Source organism: Melitaea cinxia, chromosome 5, assembly GCF_905220565.1.
Source record: "Melitaea cinxia chromosome 5, ilMelCinx1.1, whole genome shotgun sequence".
Taxonomy (NCBI): Eukaryota; Metazoa; Arthropoda; class Insecta; order Lepidoptera; family Nymphalidae; genus Melitaea; species Melitaea cinxia.
Window position 1 is genome coordinate 2,626,933 of NC_059398.1, and position 22,203 is coordinate 2,649,135.

Below are 22,203 nucleotides of genomic sequence, written 5' to 3' on the forward strand. Positions count from 1 at the left end.
TAAGAAGTAAAACTTCTGCACAATAGGCCTGCACTGCGTCTTAGATATACAAAACGCTATGAGAGAAAGAGAGAAAGAAAATGTGTGCTCGCACCTCTATCTTGCTTCATTTGCCTCGCCAGATCATACTTTTCATAACACTCTAGTCACGCATTTACCAGCTTACTCTCCAAGTCCGTAAAGAAGTTTTACGAAATTTATTTCAAGTCACAGCAAACCTCGTAAAAGAGAGAAGTGCGTTCCAATTTTGTCCAGTTAAGGATAGCCTCTGGGTCATTTGATATGGTACTAAGTTGCCTGCTTAAAACCATCTATATGAAATTATGGCCCCTGTGTCGTATCGGACGTACATACTTTCCTTATATGTATTAAGATTATTATAGACGTCTCATTTGATTGTTATGTAATTTATGAACTGATAGAGTTAAGAGGTCGTTTTGGCTGTAACATATCAAATAAAAGAATTTAATTTTGTTTCAGATGGAAATTAGAAGGCGTGCAGGTCCATCATTTCTCACATACTGGATATTCTTATTACAAGTGAGTACATCTATATTAATATTATAATTATGGTAGGGCACAGCATGAATTTCCTGCTCAAAATATGGAGCAGCCCAACTGGGGTAGTACCTCGACCTTACAGAAAATCACAGCAAAATAATACTGTTTTCAAGCAGTATTGTGTTCCTGTTGGTGAGTTAGGTGACCAGAGCTCCTAGGGGATTGGGGATTGGGTCGGCAACGCGCTTTCGATGCTTCTGGTGTTACGGTATTCGCTTACCATCAGGTGAGCTGTACGCTTGTTTGCCGACCTAGTGATATAAAAAAATAAATAAATAAAAAAGCTGAGAGTTTGTTTTTTTGTTTGCTTGAACGCGCTAATTTCAGGAACTACTGGTCCTATTTCGAAAATTATTTCACTGTTAGATAATCCATTTATCGAGGGAGGTTATACGCTATATATCATTACGCTAAGATCTATAGGAATGAAGCACCAATGAAGAATGTTTCAAAATCGGGTTTTTTTTTTCTTTTTGAGAGTGTCCGCTGCGTACGATGCGTAAACAGTTAAAGTTTTGCAAAAATCTTGTGTGACAGAATTGATCTTATTCCAAGCGGACGAATTCACAGGCAGAAGCTAGTGTTTAATATAGGCCATCGCTGCAGCCTGTAATATCCCACTACTGGCCATAGGCCTCTTTCCCCATGTAGGAGAAGGATCAGAGCTTAATCCACCACGCTGCTCCAATGCGGGTTGGCGGATATATTCCCTACTACGAGTAACGATCGCTATCAGGTGTACATGATAACAACCGGGACCGACGGCTTAACGTGCTCACCGAGGCACGGTGGGGAGACCCACAAGGACTGCACAAACACCCAGACCACGGCAAACACCTGTATGGCCAATACAAATGTTTGTCATTTATCATAATATAAGACATACCCCTACATTATAAGATACAAACTAGTACAGTAAACTTTAGACACATGTGACCAAGAATAACATAAGCACGTTATCGACCTTGTCACCAAAGTGCATTCCCAGGGGCTCTAGCTACCTCATTCACCGCAGAAACGGAACACTGTTTGCGAGCAGTAGATATTATTTGGCTGTGATATTCTGTTTGAAATACTTTCCTGGTCAGCCTGCTCCAGATTTAGAGTAAGAAATTATCTGTCATACTCTACTGCAATAATAAGCATGGCGAATTAAGCATTAATCTTCAAATATTTAGCTCAAAAGGAAAAATAAGCCTACCCTCCCTTCCCCTAACCTCTTAGTGGGATTGTAACTATTTAAAAATACACACTTTTCTTATTACACTTGTTAATAAGTTATTTTCTTTCTCTCTAATGTATCATTATTTGGATTTCAATATTATTAATATATCGTAATAGCATGTAAGACAAACGCTCTGGTGTAATAGTGCGTGTGCCGTGTCGGCGGCGCATAACCACCGACTGTGGTTGTTATCACAGACACCCGACATCAATCGTTACTCATAGTAGGGTCATATATCCGCCATCGCGCATTGAAGCAGCGTAGTGGATTACGCTCTGATCCTCCTACAAGGAAATAGGCCTATGCCCAGCAGTGGGATATTACACGATGAAGCGTATTTACGCGTAATAGCATGTAATATTAATAATAACATAATTTAAAGGATCAGTGCATTCGATCGAAATCGTAATAATAATAATATCCATTTAAAACTATCGCCAATAATTCAGTAATATACTTCAATATTTTAAAAATTGAAATTAAAAAATTATCGACAATACAAATAAAAATTTATTTAACGATTATGTTTAATTTTATTTGCATAATAACTAAGTAAATATGAGTGGAGCGGAATGTTTTATCTAATGTAGTCAAACAGTGGAAATTCATATAATAATAGACGAACTTAATATATTTAAACACGTACAATAAACATTATATATTTATGTTTAATATGTTTAATTTTAGAGTGGTTTGTAGAACTGGTTTAACGAACGTTTTTGATTTTTGCAAGAAACTCATTTTCGTAGTAGAAAATGATATTTTCAGTCTCGGCTTTTAATCTGCAAAATTTTAGCTAACTTAAGTTATTAATCTAGGACGCATTTTGGATAAGACCTACTCAATGTATCTTTATACCTAATTGAATCTAATCGATTTAAATTTGTTAAAGGTTAAATATTGAAAGCATAAAAAATAAGAACGTTTTTACTGCCTCCATTGCAGTTATTATTGTTAATCAGAGACTGTGCTATAGGCCTATCATGAAAATTGTAATTTCCCTTAAATCTCTCATTCATATCATGTAAACATGTTATCTGGTGGTTTTAGTAGGTAGTGGGTATAATTGTTTAGCAAAATAGAGAATGCTCTAAAATATTTAAACGAATTAGTATATGTGGACTGTATATGTTTACGAAAATATAACAATAAACATATATGTACCTTTTCAAGCTTAAAGTCGCTCAACGTGCAATGGAGCGGGGCTATGCTTGGGGTTTCTCTCAAAGATAGGATTAGAAATAAGACTATCCGTGAGATAACGAAAGTAACCGACATAGCCCACAGAATTAACATGTTGATGTGGTATTAGGCTGGGCCATCAGGCCGTTGAGGCAGACGTGTCCTGGAGTGAAGAACGCAGTCAAACGCAGTGTGGAGCGTCCTCCGGCCCGCTGGATCGACAATCTACGTAAGACTGTCGTGTAGGCTGGATGAGGATTGCGGAAAACCGGGATATCTGGCGTTAACTTGGGGATGCCTACGTCCAGGAGTGGACTGCAATAAGCTGAACTGACTGACTGACTTACCTTTTTAAGTCTTAAGTTCTCTTCGTAGTTTGAATCAAATGAAAGTATTTTATGAAATTTCTCTAATTTCCAGATGTTAGGGAGTGCTCGTCGTGGTGCAGAAGGACACGGCCGTCTAATGGACCCGCCAGCGCGAAACTCTATGTGGAGGTTCGGTTTCCCTAACCCCGTTAACTACAATGACAATGAACTGTTCTGCGGAGGATATGCCGGTCAGAATTCATGCTCTTTACAAAATATGTACAATATATCCAACATTTGGCTTTTTAGTCCCGAATTTAAGGGGTGGAAACGGGAACTTTATTCCTAAGACTTTGATGTCCTATCTTGTGCAACGAGACTTTATTTTTATAGAACCTTACTTATGGCTAAAAGAGAAGAATGCTATGTGAAGACAAAATGCAAGATATGAGTTCAAAAAATCGTTTTTACCATAAAAGAGATAGTTGTGTTGTATATAGATGAGGAGTAATAATCAAAAATTTGTAGTTTCAAGAAATATGTTTGACGAGCGTAGGATTATTTGAAAAATAACTTTTCCTAATTATCTACGAATATCTCAATGTTCCGTTTCACAATCATAACATACCTATTTAAAATTAAATCGTTATAGCTCTACAATTAATAGAACTAGTAAAAACTTAATGACTTTTTAAAGTAATTATAGTATTACTTGCAAAAAAATGCGTACAAATACTGTTCAATGGGATTAGTGTAGTAGTTAGTTTTTTATAATGTTTATTCAATAACCACTTTAACAGTCATTACTGTCTTGAAATAAGCATACAAAAACTTCGATAGTTTCTTTAAATAAATTTACATTAGATAAGACAACCTCTTGACCGGTCAAATCATGTTTTATTTGGATACGCAAATTAGGTGAATACCTATACGTTACGGCAAAAATTTTATGTCTTATGTACTCGTAGTTATCCATATGCCGAAGTAAAATATTAAACAAAAATCGTTGAAAATTCAAAATTCTTTGACTGTTATTTATATCAGAATTATCGTAAATATTTTCAGTTATTTTAAGACAAATGCTTTTTAAAGTTTAGTGAACTTTTTATTATACATTTACATATCAAAATACTAAATATTTTTAAAATTTAAAAATCACCGCGCTATCGACAATCCTAAAAATGGAAGCCCGTTGAGTTATTAACGAAATTCAATATTTTACAACGACATAACATTACGCTTGAAATACATAATAAAATATCCTAAATACGACCGAAATGTAAATAATAGTCACGTTTGTGTCATCTAAATCTTTAAATACATGTGATTTAGTTTTCAATGTCTTAAAAATCTGTTTTAAAATTTCGATTTAAATTTTTTTGTTTACCAGTTTTTTTTTTTTTCATATTACTTAAATTTATGTTACAAATATTTTTTGAAAGCAGTGAATTTTCAACTTAACGATGTTTAGGAATTTTATACCAGGGACTTCTTAAGTAAGGTTCGAATGTTGCAAGGTATTTTAATAAATAGGGGGCTTACAATAATGAACTTCTTTCAAATAATGTAAAAGCATAATTAATATTTTTTATCTATTTTGAGAAAGAAAGAAAAACCAATTATAGTATTATTTATTAGTAGTGTGTTTAAAATAGTCCGACAATTAGATATTGAAAATCGTTGATTCTAAATTTAAAACGTTGTCAAAAAAAAAAAACAACACGATTACTAACAAAGTACAGATATTTTATTACGATGATAATGAATTTAACTTTTTTTATTTCAATCTTTATGAATATGTCGAAAGTCTTAATTTCTACTTTCAAACTACTCGTTATAATAAATTATGATGTATATCCCAATCATGCTTTTTCAGATTTATTTATTTATATAGTATACTTTTAAACTAATAAAGCGTGTGTTTAGTCCAGTGGGAACAGAACTCAGGACGGTGTGGTGTGTGTGGTGACGCGGATCACCTCAACGAACCCCGGCCCCACGAGGCTGGCGGTATGTACGGCAAGGGTATCATCACCAGACACTACAGCGTGGGACAGGTGAGGAGATCAGAACAATCCGATCAATCAAAGTATCTACACAAATATTGTTATAGATAGATTTGACAATTTATTCACTTACAAGATTAAAGGCCATTGTATAAATCAAGACCCCAAAGCATGTAAAGTACTTTTTATTTTAAACATTATATAGCTGTTTAGGTATTTATGAAGGGCTGTGTATGTCTTATTACTAGTTAGTAATATTTTCGATACATATTTATTTATTTATAGAATGATAATATCACTAGGTCTGCTGGAATAGACTCGATAATTCGGATCAGTTATATGGTTCATGGTCGCAACGATTTTTGAGAAAATTTCATTCTCATTCATTCTCATTCCCTTCGTACAAATTTAAGTATCATTATCTATACATGTTAGTAGTCTACAAGTGCAAAGTACAAGAAAAATAATTTATTTTATATTAGAAATAGTTTTCAATTATGCTTCTTGCTATTGCTAAAATTACTTGCGAACGATTCGTCGTCGACCTCAGCTGTCGATAGTTTTTAAATAAGAGGATTCACAGCTCTCGATATTATATAATACCATTTTAATTTTGTTTACTGGCAAACGAAAAAAAACTGACTTCAATTACATCGACAAGTAATACAACGTAGGTAGAAGAAAATATAGTCAAGTAAACACGCGTTATCAAAGATTACTCCAAAAGTTGTAATCAGATCTCGACGAAATTTAAATGTGACCACATGATAAACATCGGCTTTCGATTAAATTTAAAATCATCAAAATCGGTACACCCAGTAAAAAGTTGTGCGGATTTTCGAAGGTTTCCCTCGATTTCTCTGAAATCCCATCATCAGATCCTAGTTTCCTTATCATGGTACCACACTTAAAATATCTTCTTTCCAACATCATCAGAATTATCAAAATCGATTCATAAACGACGTATTATGACAATTATGATTGATGACGATTTATGTGCTTTTTATTACGTTTTTTTTTTTAAACTAGGAAATAGACATAGAAGTTGAATTAACGGCGAATCATCTTGGTACGTTTATCCTAAAGCTCTGCCCGAACAATAACCCTAAACAAGAAGCTACTCAAGAGTGTTTTGACAGGTAAGATTAAAAAAAAAAACTTCATTTAACATAGATAATAAATGTGCTTACACAATTATCCGGCTTAAGTTAAGCAAAAAAAAAAAAAAATTTTTTTCTTTTCTAAGTACGAAATCGTAATACGTTTTTTGTATAGATCTTAAGTGTGTTGATATAATATTTTTGTATAACATGAGCTGTAAAAAATAGCTAACAGTGCGTTAAAAAAGTTACAAATGTTGAGATAAAAAATTTAAAAAGAATTTTGTTCTATTTTATTTTAGGTATCCACTTTACATATCAGGTACTCGTGAGGAAAGGTTTATGATACCCTTGGACACAGCTAAGAAGGACACCTTCAGGTACAGGGTTCGGTTACCGCCGTATGTTACCTGTACGCAGTGCGTCTTACAATGGACTTACTATACAGGTAAGATTTAGGAATATGAAAATATAATGTCTTAAATGACTAAACCTAGTTGTGTTAATTAATAACCTATTAACACAACCGTCTAAATTTTGATTGACGGAGCTTTAATTATAACGTTCTATTTTAGAATTAATGGCTTTCAATGATGTCGAACGATTACTTTTTTCTCAACTAGATAGTTTTCAATTTACTTTCTTTCTACGTACGAGTGGGCGTCATCGCTCTGGTGTAATGGTGCGTGTGTCGTGTCGGTGGCTCCTAAACACCGACGGTCGTGGGTTCGATTCCCGCTCGGAATGGATATTTGTGTTTGTACAAATATTTGATTCGGTCTGGTTGGTAGTCCTTGTGGGTCTCTTCACCATGCATCAGAGAGCACGTTAAGCTGTCGGTCCCGGTTGTTATCATGTACACCTGATAGCGATCGTTACTCATAATAGAGAATATATACTCCAGCCCGCATTGGAGATGAGTTAAGCTCTGATCCTTCTCCTACATGTAGAAAGAGGCCTATGCCCAGCAGCGGGATATTACATCATTACAGCCTATACAGTCCACTGCTGGACATAGGCCTCCACAAGTTTACGCCAAAAATAACGTGAACTCATGTGTGTTGCCCATAGTCACCACGCTGGGCAGGCGGGTTGGTGACCGCAGTACTGGCTTTGTCGCACCGAAGACGCTGCTGCCCGTCTTCGGCCTGTGTATTTTAAAGCCAGTAGTTGGATGGTTATCCCGCCACCGGTCGGCTTTTAAAGTTCCAAGGTGGTAGCGGAACTGTGTTATCCCTTAGTCGCCTCTTACGACACCCACGGGAAGAGAGGGGGTGGCTAAATTCTTTAGTACCGTAGCCACACAGTACAGGCTGCAGCGTACTACATATGAGGCCCTTATTATCCAGGTAACATGTGGGGAATATGCCCCAACGGCACGGAGGCGGTCGGCTGCGGTCGCTCGGAGACGTTCCGGAACTGCGCGGACGTGAGCGTGGTGACGAGCACCGGCGGCCTCCCGCCCGCCTTCGCCGGCGACCTGCGCCGCGACTACCCCTTCCTGCTCTACTACCGCGACTACCGCATGCCGCAGAACCTCTACCCGCTCGTCGTCAGGTCGGTACTGCTGGCATTGTCTTCAAGTGTTTCTGTATTATTTACCTTGCTTTAAATATATGTATATCTGTTTCTTGTATATGTTATTCTATTTTGGAATATTTTTTTTTTGATTTGGATTTTGGATTATTTTTCACAATTTATTGTATATTTATTATTACTAGTAGTCGCCCAGTAGTCGAAATTCAACATTAATTAATTTATAGCTAAGTTTTAATCTTATAAGGTTCTGTTGTCAAAGACTATACTTCTATAATAATAAACAAAAGAGTATATATACGTGTCTGTGTCAAATACATGGTAATGTTTTTTTTTTATTGATTTAATGTATTTTTAATGAATAATTTAAAAAAAAATATTAGCATTCTGCACTTCTCATATAAACTATAAGTGTACGAAATTTTATACTCCTCCGTCCGTAATTTCGTAAAAAGGGATACAATATTTTTGCTTCATATCAATATATCGATAGGGAAATATGGTTTTTCAGAATTGAATCACTTGAATAATCTTGAATGTTAGGGTGGGCCCAGAAGTAGATCCTAATAGGGTCTAAGTATGAAATTATCATGAAAGACTACGTTCATACACATATACGTTCATACACGTTCATACACGTTCGAGTTTAAGATATTTACTATGAAATAAAATGCTGATTATTATCTTTATAGCTTTGTAACTGTTTAGTAGTTTCGGACTTTTTAATGTAATGTAGGATGAAATATACTTAATCTTATTTATATTTAGCATTTACAATAATTATTAATTATACGTACATAATATTCTAAAATGATTTATATAAATTATGTTTTATTATATTCTGTATTTATTTTTAAGTAGCGTGTAAACGTATATGTAAATATATACTATATATGCACCCTATATATGCTTCATATTTCAGTCTTAAAGAGCAGATTTTACAAAAAGGAGAATTACGTGATATCAGGTAAAACACGAACAAATGTGGCGAATTTAATTTATTTTAATTTTTTGTGTAATTGCACTGTATAATATCTTTTCTTTCAGCAACAGTTTAAAAGATATTGGGAGAGAGGCGGATTTAGGTCCGCTCGTCATTAGGTATTTGTTTTGTGTTCTCTGAATGACCGACTTTGGGATTTTGGTGTGGGAGGAGATTTATGTGGTACTTTATTTGTTGTGAATAATTCTAATTTTCATGTTTATATTTTAGGTATTATTTTATAAAATGTGACTAACATGTTGATTTCTGTGAATAATTCAATCTTCGTGTATATTTTTCCGAAACTTCTGTCCTGTCCACTGTCTGTTATATGTTGTGTTGTTTCTAATATATTATAAATGAATGTTGATGATTGGTGATTTTCTCACCACCCGCTTCATCCTCGCCCCACTTTATCTGAACATGTCTCACCAATGAGGTTTGATACCAGCAAAATTTTTTTTTTCTACAGCAAGCATTTCAAATGCTTCACACTAAACGGCCCAAATTAGAATAGGAATTCTGTATAAGTTCAGAAAAACACATTATTCAACTAAAACATCTAGAGTACGAAAAGCAGAGATCGAACTCGCGACCGCTAATGTGGTCATGGTGATAACCGATCATCATCGTTGTATAAGATGGTGATCGGTGATGAAAATTTCATTATAGGATTTTTTTTTCAACTGCTATCTGCTTTCTTTTTATTTTTATCTGACTGTATATTGCGTTGCGTTCTTTGCTTGACGGCATCTCGTAAAATTTTGCCAGGTACCTTGCAAAAATTACATACAAATAAATTATGTGATAGCGCTTTTCTATATTGTAAATAAATTGTATTCTGTATAAGATCTCCTCCCCGTTCCTTAGTTTATTTTTTTACCAAATGCATGTAAGTATATCATTTTGAAAATTTTCTCTAGTTAATGATGTGGCAATGTTTCAGGGACCAAGTCTGTGTGCCAACTCAAGCCTACCGCGTTTTACCTGGAATGTTAAGCTGGTGTCAGACCAACTGTCTGCGGTACCCTCCGAATTGTCCAGAGAATCTTTGTAATTGCCCGTAAGTATACGATTCAGCCTGTATTATTCCACTGCTGGGGATATGCCTCTTTCTTCATACAAGATAAGGATTGGAGCTTAATCCACCACGCTGCTCCACTGCGGGTTGGCAAATATGTTCCTTACTATGAGAAACAATAGCTATCAGGTATTTATGACGACACCCGGGATCGACGTCTAAACGTGCTCTCCGAGACACGGTTGGGAGACCCACAATGAAAGACATCCACACTGGAAAGAAATATTTGTACAAATAGAAATATATTCTACGTATATTCTCACATTTTCAATACACAAGCTCTTTAACTTACTGTTAATTATGTAAATGTAAAATAATATAAATGTGGAATATAGCATTATGTAACACTGAGATGTAACAGTTACTATTTAAAAAATATATTATTTTATAATAAAATATACTGTAAGGCAGAGCTTGTTTTACTTACATATCTGTCAAAAGTAACGTGAACAGACGTCTTGTTTTGAAGGGACCGTCCCGTTTTTCGGTTGTGTGTCCCGGTGTCTTAAAAGATAGTCCCGGGACGCACAAATGTCCCATTTTTCGAAAAGGTTGATAAATAGAGAAACAACTAGTTAAAAAAGATTTAACATACTGCATATTTTTAATTTTTAATAATTAACCGTTCTAATAAAGAACAGTAAAAGTTAAAACATTAGTAAGTCGGTTTTTAATATGTTTTAACTGACTTTAAAATAACAGTGTTTGCTTTCAAATAAATTTTAACAATAGTTTATTTGTAAATTAAAAAAAAATGAGTATGTACACAAATAATTTTCGCATGTCCCTAAGTTCTTCTTCTTATTCTTTGCCTTTAACTCCCTTGCGGAAATAAATTAATTTCTTGAAAAAAGAAAAACTGATCCAATATCAAATGTCTCATGTCTTTGACGTTACCTTTTATTTTAAATAGTAGTCCAGATTATTTAATATTAAAATTCGAACTCTTTGACGTTTTCTTTTTTTTTAAAATAGTAGTCCAAATTATTTATTATTAAAATTCGAACTCTTTGACGTTTTCTTTTTTTTTTAAATAGTAGTCCAGATTATTTTATTTTAAAATTCGAAAACTATACTTACATGCCAGTACTGCCAATTCATACAATAATTTATAACAGACAAGTGTGCGAGGCGGTCGGCGAGCTGGAAGGTCGGGAGGGCGCCGACGTGTACTGCATGGACCAGTGCATCGTGTACCCGCCGCGCTGCCCGGCCCGCAGGTGTCGCTGCTACTAGCGCGCCGCCATCTTCACTTCAGACTGCGCGTTTCTTTATAATCAGAAAATTTTGGGAGTCAATCTGTTTTACAATCGGAATTTAATTGTATATCGCTGGTTCCTGGCTTCAAACTGGTTTAGATTATATTTGTCTTTATTAATATTAGTGGTGGTTCATTATGTTAAAACTTTCCAAATTTTTACATTGTAATTGGAGGTTCGCTGTTCATGTGCGTTCATTTATTTACGTGTTTAACATCTTGGACCATATTTACCCATATTAATAATTCGCATTCTGCACATGGCTTAATGATTATAATAGTTTAATTTGGCGCCTTAATATTTTATATGGCAATTTTTTCTAAATCCAAAATTGATTTTCAAGTAATACTCCTTTCAATTGTCGATGGTGATTAGGGTAGAATAGGGCTGACATTTTCGGTCTTGTTGAAAAAAGACCCTCATAAAAGTAATACTCGATTGGTAGAATACTTTTTACGGTTCTAGGAATCTAAGTAATTAATACAAAGTATTTCCAAAAATATTTCAATGAAGTACCTAAATATTTTTATCGTATTGTATCCTAAAAATAGTAATTTTTAGCTTTTGATCTGTTTTAACTTTGACGATTACAGAAAATTTTTATTCAGATGAAAATAAACACATCTAAATTCTTCCTTCACGCTATACCAAGATTATTTCATTATAAAATGTATATTTGATGCCTGTATTAGATTTAAGATTAATAATTTCATTGTATTTTTGCCAATATCTATTTACGATTAAGCAAAATGAAGTAACGTTCAATATGTATAATAATTAAAATTTCAAATGTTTCACACAAACTATAAATAAGCAATTGTTCCTTTGTAATATAATTTTATAAACTTTTTAACACTGAATTTATTTTTTAACAAACTGTAAAAAATTACGATCTATGTTTTTGATATAATTATTAATAATGTTATTAGCATCGATCGTTTATTGTACAGCTGTATATATTATACTTAATACTATTAAAGAAATAATATGAGATTTTGTATGTATTTTATTATTGGTGTTGCCATGTGCACTTATAAATAAGGATTTTTGTACAATATAAAAATAAATATTTTAAATAAAGTTTCCTTTATTTTTAAATTCTATGTAATATGTAGTTTAATTAAAAAGTTTTAGAAATTAAATCTGCTATTTCTGCGATAAAAAACATAAGTTTCTTTCAATGGTAATTAGAAACAATAAAATAAGAAGAAAGTAGTGGAAGACAGCAATGGCTACGAAATAGGATACAAAACTAATATAATTGATAATTACAATAGATATAATACCTACTTAGTGAAAAGTTACGGTTGCTGTAATGTTAGTATTTAATACGATAAAAACAAATAAATGACAACTGATAGTTTTAAGAGATACTTCAATGTTCAGTACCTACCTCAGTTACAAAGATTTATGTCGGATAAATATAGAAATCGGTTTATAGCGAAGTAAATGGCAAAAGTAAGAAGTGTAAATAACATCCATAAGATTATACAGAATAATAAACACTACCTATTCCGCTCGGGCTTACTAAGAGCTCAAGTTAATCTATTCACATATGCGAAATTAGCTTGATTCGGCTCGTAAAAGTTTAATCATGGTAGGGATGGTTATTAAAAAAACATTCAGTTCGTAAATAAGAATTTTATCATACTTACCCTTCTTCACTTTTTTTCAAAAACAGAGAAGAACATTCAAGGTATTTGATTTTCTAAAAAAAAAGAAATATAATTTTTTGGGGTACCAAAACTCGAATTCGTAAAAATTATGTCACATTACCACACTGAAATTTCGACGACATAATATCATTTTATAAGTGTAATGTACTTACTTACGTTTTCACAGTATGTGATGAGTTATGTATGTATGTATGATATTTATCTAATACTATTAAACGAGCAATTCTTGTGTATATATATATATATATATATATATATATATATATATACATATATATATATATATATATATATAATCTGAATATCAGAAACGGCTCCAACGATTTTCATGAAATTTAGTATGCAGAGGATTTCAGGGGCGATAAATTGATATAGTCAGGATTCATTTTTAGAAAATGTCGTTTTATCCCTGTTTTTAGGCAAGGAAAAAATGGCTACAATGTCGTTAGAATACAAAGTTAAATTTCACAAATGTTAATAAAGTTGTAATAGCTAAGGAATCTGCCGGATCGACCGAGAAGACTACAGTTCTAATCCTCATGTCTCCAGGTTCAATTATTTTTTCCTTTTTTTTTCTAATTGCACTCGTGATTTTTTATTTAAATAACCAGTTCATATTTTTTATTATTATATCGGTAAAATCGGAAAATATTATTCATATTTTATCAATATGTAATTCGTATTTAAACATGATTTCCAAAAAACACGCTTTACTAAAAATATCGAGCTAAGCTCGGTCACCCAGATACTTTGCATTATTCACAATACACATAAATAATGCATTTGAAATATATGAAGCAATCGCGAGATAAATCAATACAAAACAAGATATTTCATAAAAACCAATCTTCGCGACATTTGACCTTGAATAACTAAGTACGCTCACATCTCACTTTGTGAAACTTTTGAGACAACATTAAGGGTAACAAAGTTTCATTTTATTTCGTTTTCATCCGAGAGTTTTCAGCTTAAAAAGCTGGACTAATTTTATCCTCCCTAAAAGCTAATCAAACGTGAGCATTACAATATTCGTTCATATAAAAATTCTATAAATAATTACCATACCGACCAAGACAATTAATTACCTAATAAACTCGCAAAAATAATTTGTCTACACTACACAGTACACAATATTCGACAATTGGCAAAACATTTCAATAAAAGAGAACCTAAACTAATAAGACATTAAATTTTTAGATTAGTAACACTGTGTGGGAAACTTCATTTCATTATCAGCCGGTCGATTATTTAGTATTTACGCATACAAGTAACTTAAAGCGAGGTAAATATTGTAAAAAAATACGATGAGTGATCTATTGGAAGATGATCTCGAGTTTCGTGGTGGTACTCTGCAACTGTCCTCTGAAAATGCTAACGCGGAAGCACGACGTAATCAACGAGAAAATACATCTAACTCAAATACACAAGTTAATCCATCGGTCTTATCTGGTGCAGACTCTCTGACTTCATCGTCCTCGTCATTCGCAGGTAAAAAAAGTTCAGAAGAAGAATACAAAATCTATTGCTGTTATAAAAAAGTCCCTTATATATCAAGTAATGCTTGAAAGAACAATAGTTCAAGGCGACTTAGTTGTAGTATATATATAGCTATTAAACTTGTTTTATCTATATCAAGGTAGTGCAATGTCGCGTAGAAATTAAAGTGTAATATCTATTATCGATATTATTTTTTTTTAAAGCTTTGTTATTTAATTTTAAATATTTTTGAGTAACTCTACATCTTACAGATTAAATACTTGATTTATCTTGATACAGCCGTTTGTTTTAGTTTTAGTGTAAAAAAAATATTATGTTTAATCTAATTAGATTATTTAAAATAATAAAAACATTGGCGGAAATACAAAGGTATGTTTTTCAAGCTGAGTGTTAAAGTAACAATTATATCATATATCAGTTGTAACAAAAATTGGTGTGTTCAAAAAATTCATAAAAAAAAATACACAATTAGATTTAAATGTTAAAACTGGTTTTAAAATGGAAATATGCTTAGTAATAATTTATACATAAAAAAATAAAAATTATATTAAATATTAGTAAATCATAATAAACTTGTAAATGATCAACGTATGCCTATTTGTTTTTATAGATGCAAGACAAGACAATCAAGCAAATGCTCAACAGGAAAATGATACCGTACGGACGGTGTACCCTCGTTATGACATGCCATTCAACAAAGAAAACATTAAGGATTTCTTTACATTCCGCAAAGGAGTCGTAGAAAATGCTATTCAGGAGTGTATTACAGCTCTCTTATTCCCTGAAGATGGAGAATACTTAGGTTCCTGGTTATTAACAGAGTGAGTTGGTTTTATTATTTTGTTACTATGAAGTAGTGACATATCGGGTCTTTTATGTACCAAGAATGTGCTGCTTTATACTTGCTCCATTGTTAATTTTTATATTTACTATCAGTAGTGTAGACTGCTGATCCTACTTGATATAACTACTCCCATATTATACTATAAATAATAGTTATTGTATTGATCTGGTATGACCATTTGGTCACCTACAGTGCCTGTGTGCCTTTCTTAAAAGCCTTGGAACTGTTAATTCAGTCCTAGTAAAATCACTGAATAGTGCTTTAAATTTTCTTTACATTAAATATCATTTTGTAGTTTCCTTGATAGTCTTTTGACCTTGCAGTATTATATGAGTAGTGGTGGACAAAGTTACCTAACAAAATAATATCGATGCCTAACAGCCAAAAAGGGTTAAGCGACATTTTTTGAGAAACTGAGTTTTATATATTGTTTATATATATAGTTGTATTCGATTTTAACTATATATATAACTCAGTTTCTCAAAAAATGTCGCTTAACCCTTTTTGGCTGTTAGGCATCGATATGAATATGCCTTGTAGCATTTATGTCACTATACAAGTATAAACATATTTGTACTATAATTTACTCATTTGGAGCTTATTGTAACAACTAAATTGACATCACAAAAAAGGGGGTTTCATAAGATTGATGCAAATATCTGTCTGTGTGTCTGTATTGTAGCTTTAGGACGAACAGACCGACAGTTATTTAAGTGTGAAAATGAATTTTCCTTGCATTGGTTCTTAGCAATGTTTAATAAAAATCGATACGGCAGTTTTAAGAGAATCAGTTCATTTAAAATAATGTATATGTACACACGTAAGAAGTTATACTTCATTCGCTACCTAACTTCATGTCGCTACCTTCTTCTTCGTTGACTAGCTAACTTGACGTTGCTAATTTTTTTTTTGACTAACTAACTTTAGTGTGTCGGTTTTTTGTGACGGTGTACGCGCTCATCGTAAAAATTTACTCTCACTTTTTTTAACGCGCCAAAAAGTATAACTTCAAAAATGATGTAAGGCATTCTCAGCATAAAATAGAATTATTTAATAGCGATTTTTTATTTTTTTTTTTAAATATTAGAATTTTTATAATTTATTGTGCCTCGGAGAGCATGTTAAGCCTTCGGTCCCGGTTGTTATCATGTACACCTGATAGCGATCGTTATGATAGTAGGGAATATATCTATATTCTATATTCTAGGATCACATTATGGGATAATGAGAAAGAAAGGATTGTCCTTCTAACTTCAAGATTAGTTATGACTATAAAGTATGACTTCATTGCTATGAAGCAGTTGGACTTCAAGAAGACATATTTAGATGATCTAGACACCATAGTCATAGGAGAATTAGTTTATCCGCCGTCTTCTCTAGTGCCGTAAGTATTTGTTTATTTAAAATGTTTTTCTTTAGGTATAATTGTTTGAATTTTCGTTCTGTGTTTGTGATTGGCCATTTTTCTTTTAATATTTTGTTAGAATTTTGTTATTGTTTAATATATGTTGTGCTGTCAAAATTATTTCATTTGTAATAATTGATGTATGGGTGACCCCATACATCAATTACCTTAATTAAATATTACGTAAGCACTGAAGGGGGTGGGGGGTTATTGTTTTGCTCATTTTTGATGACATGGGACCGGGGGGGGGGGCTGCAATATTTATTTATTATTTCTGAATAGATTAAAATAAACCAATATTTAAGCAAGCATAGGGAGGAGAACGTAGGTTTTTGCTGACATTCGCTGACAAGGGGGAGGAGGAGGTTAAAAATTACTAAAAATTCTACTTTCGTAATACTTGAATGATCCCTATGTACAATAGTGTGCTCAAACAGTACTTAATTTTAGATCGTAATTTTTGAGTATTTTTCCTCTTATCAGCACCTCTCCAAAAATTATTATTAGTGGAAAATTTTATACATATTTATAAATAATACATTGTTTTTTCCCGAATAAATCGAAAAAAATTCTACTTTATTTTTAGTAAATTAATTTAGTAAGTAGTAAATTATGTTGTAATCAGTGTAATACTATTCTTATTCATTTATTCTATTCATTTTAATTCATAATTAATATTTAGTTTAACTTTATATACACACATTTTATGTACCTTAAAATTAAGAACTGTATGAAAGTATATATTCTTATAAAATCTCTTCATAAATAAATAGTTCTTTAATAAATGAGTTACTTAAAATATCCTGTTTAAACAAAACAATCTAATGTTTCAAAGCAAATTTTTATTGTAGACGTCTAAACGGTATTGCCACTGGTGTCACAACAGTTGTCAAAGACTGTGTAATAGACCGCCTGTGCAGGAGACCGAGTACATCGGACGAGACCAAACTGTTCGATACCAAGTATTTTGAACCTAGGTACTTTCAGTTGCTGTAGATGCTGTGTCTTAAGTGTTTTTTTTTTGTGTTTGTAGAAGATTAGAAGCATTGCATCGCACTTACAACAGAAGCTAACAAAAATATATTTAGTGTTTCAAAAGAGCTAGTGTGCTTTTTGTGCTAATTGTTATTAGTGACCGCACATTATCTTTAATGTATATGCATAAGTATGTCTAAAGCATGTCTAGTTTTGACCATATTTTTCTGATGTTGTTAGTTTATTTTTTAACATATTTGCAAAAATACTTTTTTTTTTTTTAATTTTTACCACAAAAATATTAACACTGTTTAATTTTTTAACTGCGTTGTTTGACAAACATAATGTAACAATCATGCATGTTATTTGAATGTTGTATTGATATATTGGAATCATTAATAAAATGTTTTTTTTTTTTCATTTATAAATTAGCTAAAAATGGAATGAGTTATGAAATTGATAAAAAAAAGCCTGCTAAATAATAATATCAATATGAATAATAATAAATAAAGTATTAAAAGCATATTTTAGTATAGCTACAGTTTCATCCTTATATAACCTTAGCGTAACTAAGTAGGTTGTAATTCGATTTCTTTTATATAATTAATTATAATATTTAAGAAAAAAAATTAAATGGAGGATTCTCCTTTATTTTAAAATCTCTATCTATTTTATTTGCACGCAGCAGTGACGAATATACGACTTCCGAAGATAGGTATATAGAAGATAGGACCTTTCGGTCCCATATATAAAATATACACATATATTAGTTATAACATATATATAGGCCCTTCGACTTCGTTTCTTCAAATGGGGGATTTTTTAAATGGAACGTGATCTATTATACCCACAGAATCCGCTATTTGAAGGAACGTAGTTAGGAGTTGAACATTCTGTAAAAGACGCCGCGTTTGCACTTGTTGCGCTGGCGGTTGCGGGTTCAATCCTCGCTCAAGACAAACATTTGTATTGGCCATACAGGTCACCAACCCGCCTGCCCAGCGTGGTGACTATGGGCAAAACACATGAGTTCACGTTGTTTTTGGCGTGGACTTGTGGAGGCCTATGTCCAGCAGTGGACTGTATAGGCTGTAATGATGATACAGGTGTTTGCCGTGGTCTGGGTGTTTGTGCAGTCCTTGTGGGTCTTCCCACCGTGCCTCGGAGAGCACGTTAAGCCGTCGATCCCGGTTGTTATCATGTACACCTGATAGCGATCGTTACTCATAGTAGGAATATATCCGCCAACCCGCATTGGAGCAGCGTGGTGGATTAAGCTCTGATCCTTCTCCTACATGGGGAAAGAGGCCTATGCCCAGTAGTGGGATATTACAAGCTGAACCAGTAATTTTTATATCGCTATTTTTGATTTATTGAAAACCTATATTAGGGGGTAAATTTCAAACCTGGTGATATTTAAAAGTTGTGTTTAGTTAGTATTTCAAACGATTTTATCAAAATTTGATCAAAATTTAAATTTTTGTTGTATTGGAATTGGTTTGGAAGGAATTAAATTGGTTCCAAATCACAAAAGAAATATGTGGAAAATTTAAGATTTAATAATTGTTTGCTCGCAAACGAAAAAAAAAATACCAACTTCAATTTACATTGACAAGTAATACAACATTAGTCTAAAAAATAATCTATGAAATCCGAATTAAAAATATATATATCAAAATCGGTACATATAAAAAAATAGTTGCATTGCAAACCTCTTTGTATCACGAAGTCAGTTAAAAAAGTTTTAATTACCAATCTTGAAAGTTATATTCTTTTGTACTCTTAGGGATAAAAAGGATGGTAATGAAGGTGATTTTTTTTTCTTTCAGAGAACGAAACCTCCGTGGAGTTCGCTTGATGTGGAACAAAGGGGAGCCACTGCCTATGAAGACTGTTTGGAACCCTTTCAGCCAAGATGTGCCGTTTCTGACTTTCGCTTCACACCCTATATATTGGCATAAGGGTAAGAAGTGACAGTATAAGCTTTGCTTTTAATATAAAAATTATATTTTATTAATTATTTATTCAATTGAAGTTTATAAATTAGTGGATTATATTTTAAGGGGTCTATTTTACCGTTTGTAGATAAAGTTTATCCTGCAAACAAGTTGCAAATAGACTGTAACAGCGGGAGGTGTAATAGGCCATAGGGACCTGTTATTCATCAATCAAAAAATAACAACTTTTAGATTCATATATGTTAATACAAAAACTCATGAATAGAAGAATTCAATAATAAAAAAGAATAATAAATCAAAAATTTTATCTTTTGGATACCGTCATCCTTCACCCATAACCGGTGAACATAGCCGTATGTTAATAAAAAATAATATGTAAATGTCAATTTATGCCAATTTTATGATTGATGATAAACACACATGAAAAATGTCGAATGTGACCTAATTAAATAATATTAAATGTAATGAATTCCAGAATTCATTTTAGATGTATTATAATGTCACTGATACTGAGCGTCAGAAATAAAATTAATTAATGAGGAAAATACGTTACTATGATAAGCATATCATAAACAAAACGCTTAATTCTGTGAATTTAGCTCTAGTCTGTTAAATTCCCCGCTATATAACATTCTGAAAATTACCTATGATAATTCTTTTTAAATTCTTTTATCAATAGATGGAGGCATAGAAGAAAGAGAAACGTACGATATGGAAATATTTGCTCAAAAACTGCAAAGGGCTATTGAAAATATGACGTCATCTTGCTGCATACATCACTCACCTATTGTAATCCAAAGCTACCTAGGTATCACTTCCTTACTCCACAATAAAACTAGTATGGGCTTCTTCAAGGTCAGAGGTAAATTTAGTTTTTAGAAATAATTTATTATCTGTATTCGATAGTATTTGACATTTTGGATAGATAGTAAGGCTGTATATGGGTATACTATTACCAGATTGTTTATTAAAAAGGATTGTGTCAAAACATTTTTTTTTTTTTTTTGGAAATTTCAGTTGTAATTTTCCCTGTGATTTTTTGTTGTATAATTATTAAATATTGGTTAAAAAATATATGATAATTATTGAAAATAATGAAATAAGTGCTCTGACTTTGATATATATTTCCTTGTATCGATCTATGAACTATAGATTCACAACGATTGCTCGACTTAGTAATTAAATATATTTGTATATACGATTCTTTACTTCTTAAAGTTGTTTTTATAGAATACATTTATTTTTAATTTAATATAATATGAATTATAAGCTAATGTTTTATAGATACAGAAGTACAGTTTCATTTATCATAACAATGCTATGTGGTGTGATATATTGTAAATTGTTCAATTAATTGATGTTTCCGTCAGTCATGAATAATAGAATTTATAAAAAAATTGCGAAAGATAATAAAGTTATTTTCAAGTTTAAATTGCCAATTAAAAATATAGTGACTATTTTTTTTATTTACTTATGTACATTTCAAAAACTATAATACTTGATTACTTTAGTTATGTACATGACACAGTTAAATTATTTAACGCATTTTTATTGAGTTGGGAATAGTTCTAATTATATTGTATAAAGGTGTGCTACAAATAATTTTTAATTTAATTCGATGTTACTATATTGTCATCACATGCTAGTATGACAAGATTGACAAAACTTGTAAAGTACACAAATGTTATTTGTTCAAATTAAATAAATATATTGCCCCTTTTTAACGTTCTTTAAATAGTAATGGATAGAAGTTTTTTTTCTGAAACTACTGACAAAAAAGGATTTGGAAAGGTTTTATATTGATATTTTCACAGCCTAAGTATACATAATATAGAATAACATTGTGCCCTCGCTAATTTAAAGATTAAAAAAGAATTGTTAATGGATTTAAAGATAGGCGCGAAAATAGGTACAGTTAACTTTAATTTGGTTTTTTTTTAAATTATAAATTGACAATATTGGGATAAAAAAAAAAAAACAAATAAAGTAACTATGGTTCATACTAGTCAAAACATTTTGTTCAATATCATGTGTGGCGTCGACCTAAATCTAAAGTATATTTTGTAGTTAGATAAAAATCTATATAGTTAATAGATAAGTATTAAATGGTATAAAATGTATTTATCTTGTTAGAATTAGTTATGAAAAAGTACTTTCATTGTGATATTTATTATGTTTTAAACATATGCTGTTTTACGAATGTAGATAAAGAAATGTTAAGTGAAATATATTTTTTAGTTTTTAAATATTTTAATGTTTTAGTTATAGTCGAGTCCGGTACAATTGATTTTGAATATGGTATTAAAAATAGTGTTTTTATTATTATTATTATTATACGTAGCTGTGTACTTGTATTGTATATATTTCATTGAGAGAGAGCGTATTTTAGATTTTAATATTCTTAAAGATACATTATTATTAATAAAAAAATAAATTAACTATGGCTAACAGTAACTTTTCCTACGGTTTAGTAGTACGTTTTGTTAACACGCGTCTATATTGCGAGAAACAAAACGTAGGCGAAGTAACGAAAACAATCTGAAAATTGCACGATTTTCGCAATTCAGTTGCTACTAAATTGCTGCAAAAATTGCTGGGAGCGGTCTTC

General features: G+C 31.9%; 2 protein-coding genes across 2 annotated transcripts; both read left to right on the plus strand.

Annotated features, from left to right (window-relative positions):
• Positions 1–480: 480 nt before the first annotated feature.
• LOC123653941 lies at positions 481–11,297 on the plus strand. The gene is made up of 9 exons (XM_045589914.1): positions 481–540; positions 3,389–3,527; positions 5,203–5,333; positions 6,312–6,421; positions 6,685–6,830; positions 7,732–7,939; positions 8,966–9,019; positions 9,847–9,963; positions 11,100–11,297. Exons 1-9 carry the CDS (start codon positions 481–483, stop codon positions 11,215–11,217), a joined length of 1,083 nt encoding a protein of 360 aa, XP_045445870.1. The 3' UTR covers positions 11,218–11,297.
• Positions 11,298–14,128: 2,831 nt separating this feature from the next.
• LOC123653943 (tumor protein p63-regulated gene 1-like protein) lies at positions 14,129–20,884 on the plus strand. Its single transcript, XM_045589915.1, has 5 exons — positions 14,129–14,404; positions 15,024–15,234; positions 16,465–16,641; positions 19,467–19,600; positions 20,275–20,884. The coding sequence occupies exons 1-5, from the start codon at positions 14,221–14,223 to the stop codon at positions 20,472–20,474; spliced, it is 906 nt and encodes a 301-aa protein (XP_045445871.1). The 5' UTR covers positions 14,129–14,220; the 3' UTR covers positions 20,475–20,884.
• Positions 20,885–22,203: the final 1,319 nt, after the last annotated feature.

Coding starts and splice junctions, on each gene's coding strand:
- LOC123653943 (XM_045589915.1), top strand. CDS start 14,221: ATGAGTGATCTATTGGAAGATGATCTCGAGTTTCGTGGTGGTACTCTG. Junction 14,405..15,023: donor ATCGTCCTCGTCATTCGCAG/GTAAAAAAAGTT, acceptor TTGTTTTTATAG/ATGCAAGACAAGACAATCAA. Junction 15,235..16,464: donor GGTTCCTGGTTATTAACAGA/GTGAGTTGGTTT, acceptor TCTATATTCTAG/GATCACATTATGGGATAATG.
- LOC123653941 (XM_045589914.1), top strand. CDS start 481: ATGGAAATTAGAAGGCGTGCAGGTCCATCATTTCTCACATACTGGATA. Junction 541..3,388: donor ACTGGATATTCTTATTACAA/GTGAGTACATCT, acceptor TCTAATTTCCAG/ATGTTAGGGAGTGCTCGTCG. Junction 9,020..9,846: donor TTAGGTCCGCTCGTCATTAG/GTATTTGTTTTG, acceptor GCAATGTTTCAG/GGACCAAGTCTGTGTGCCAA.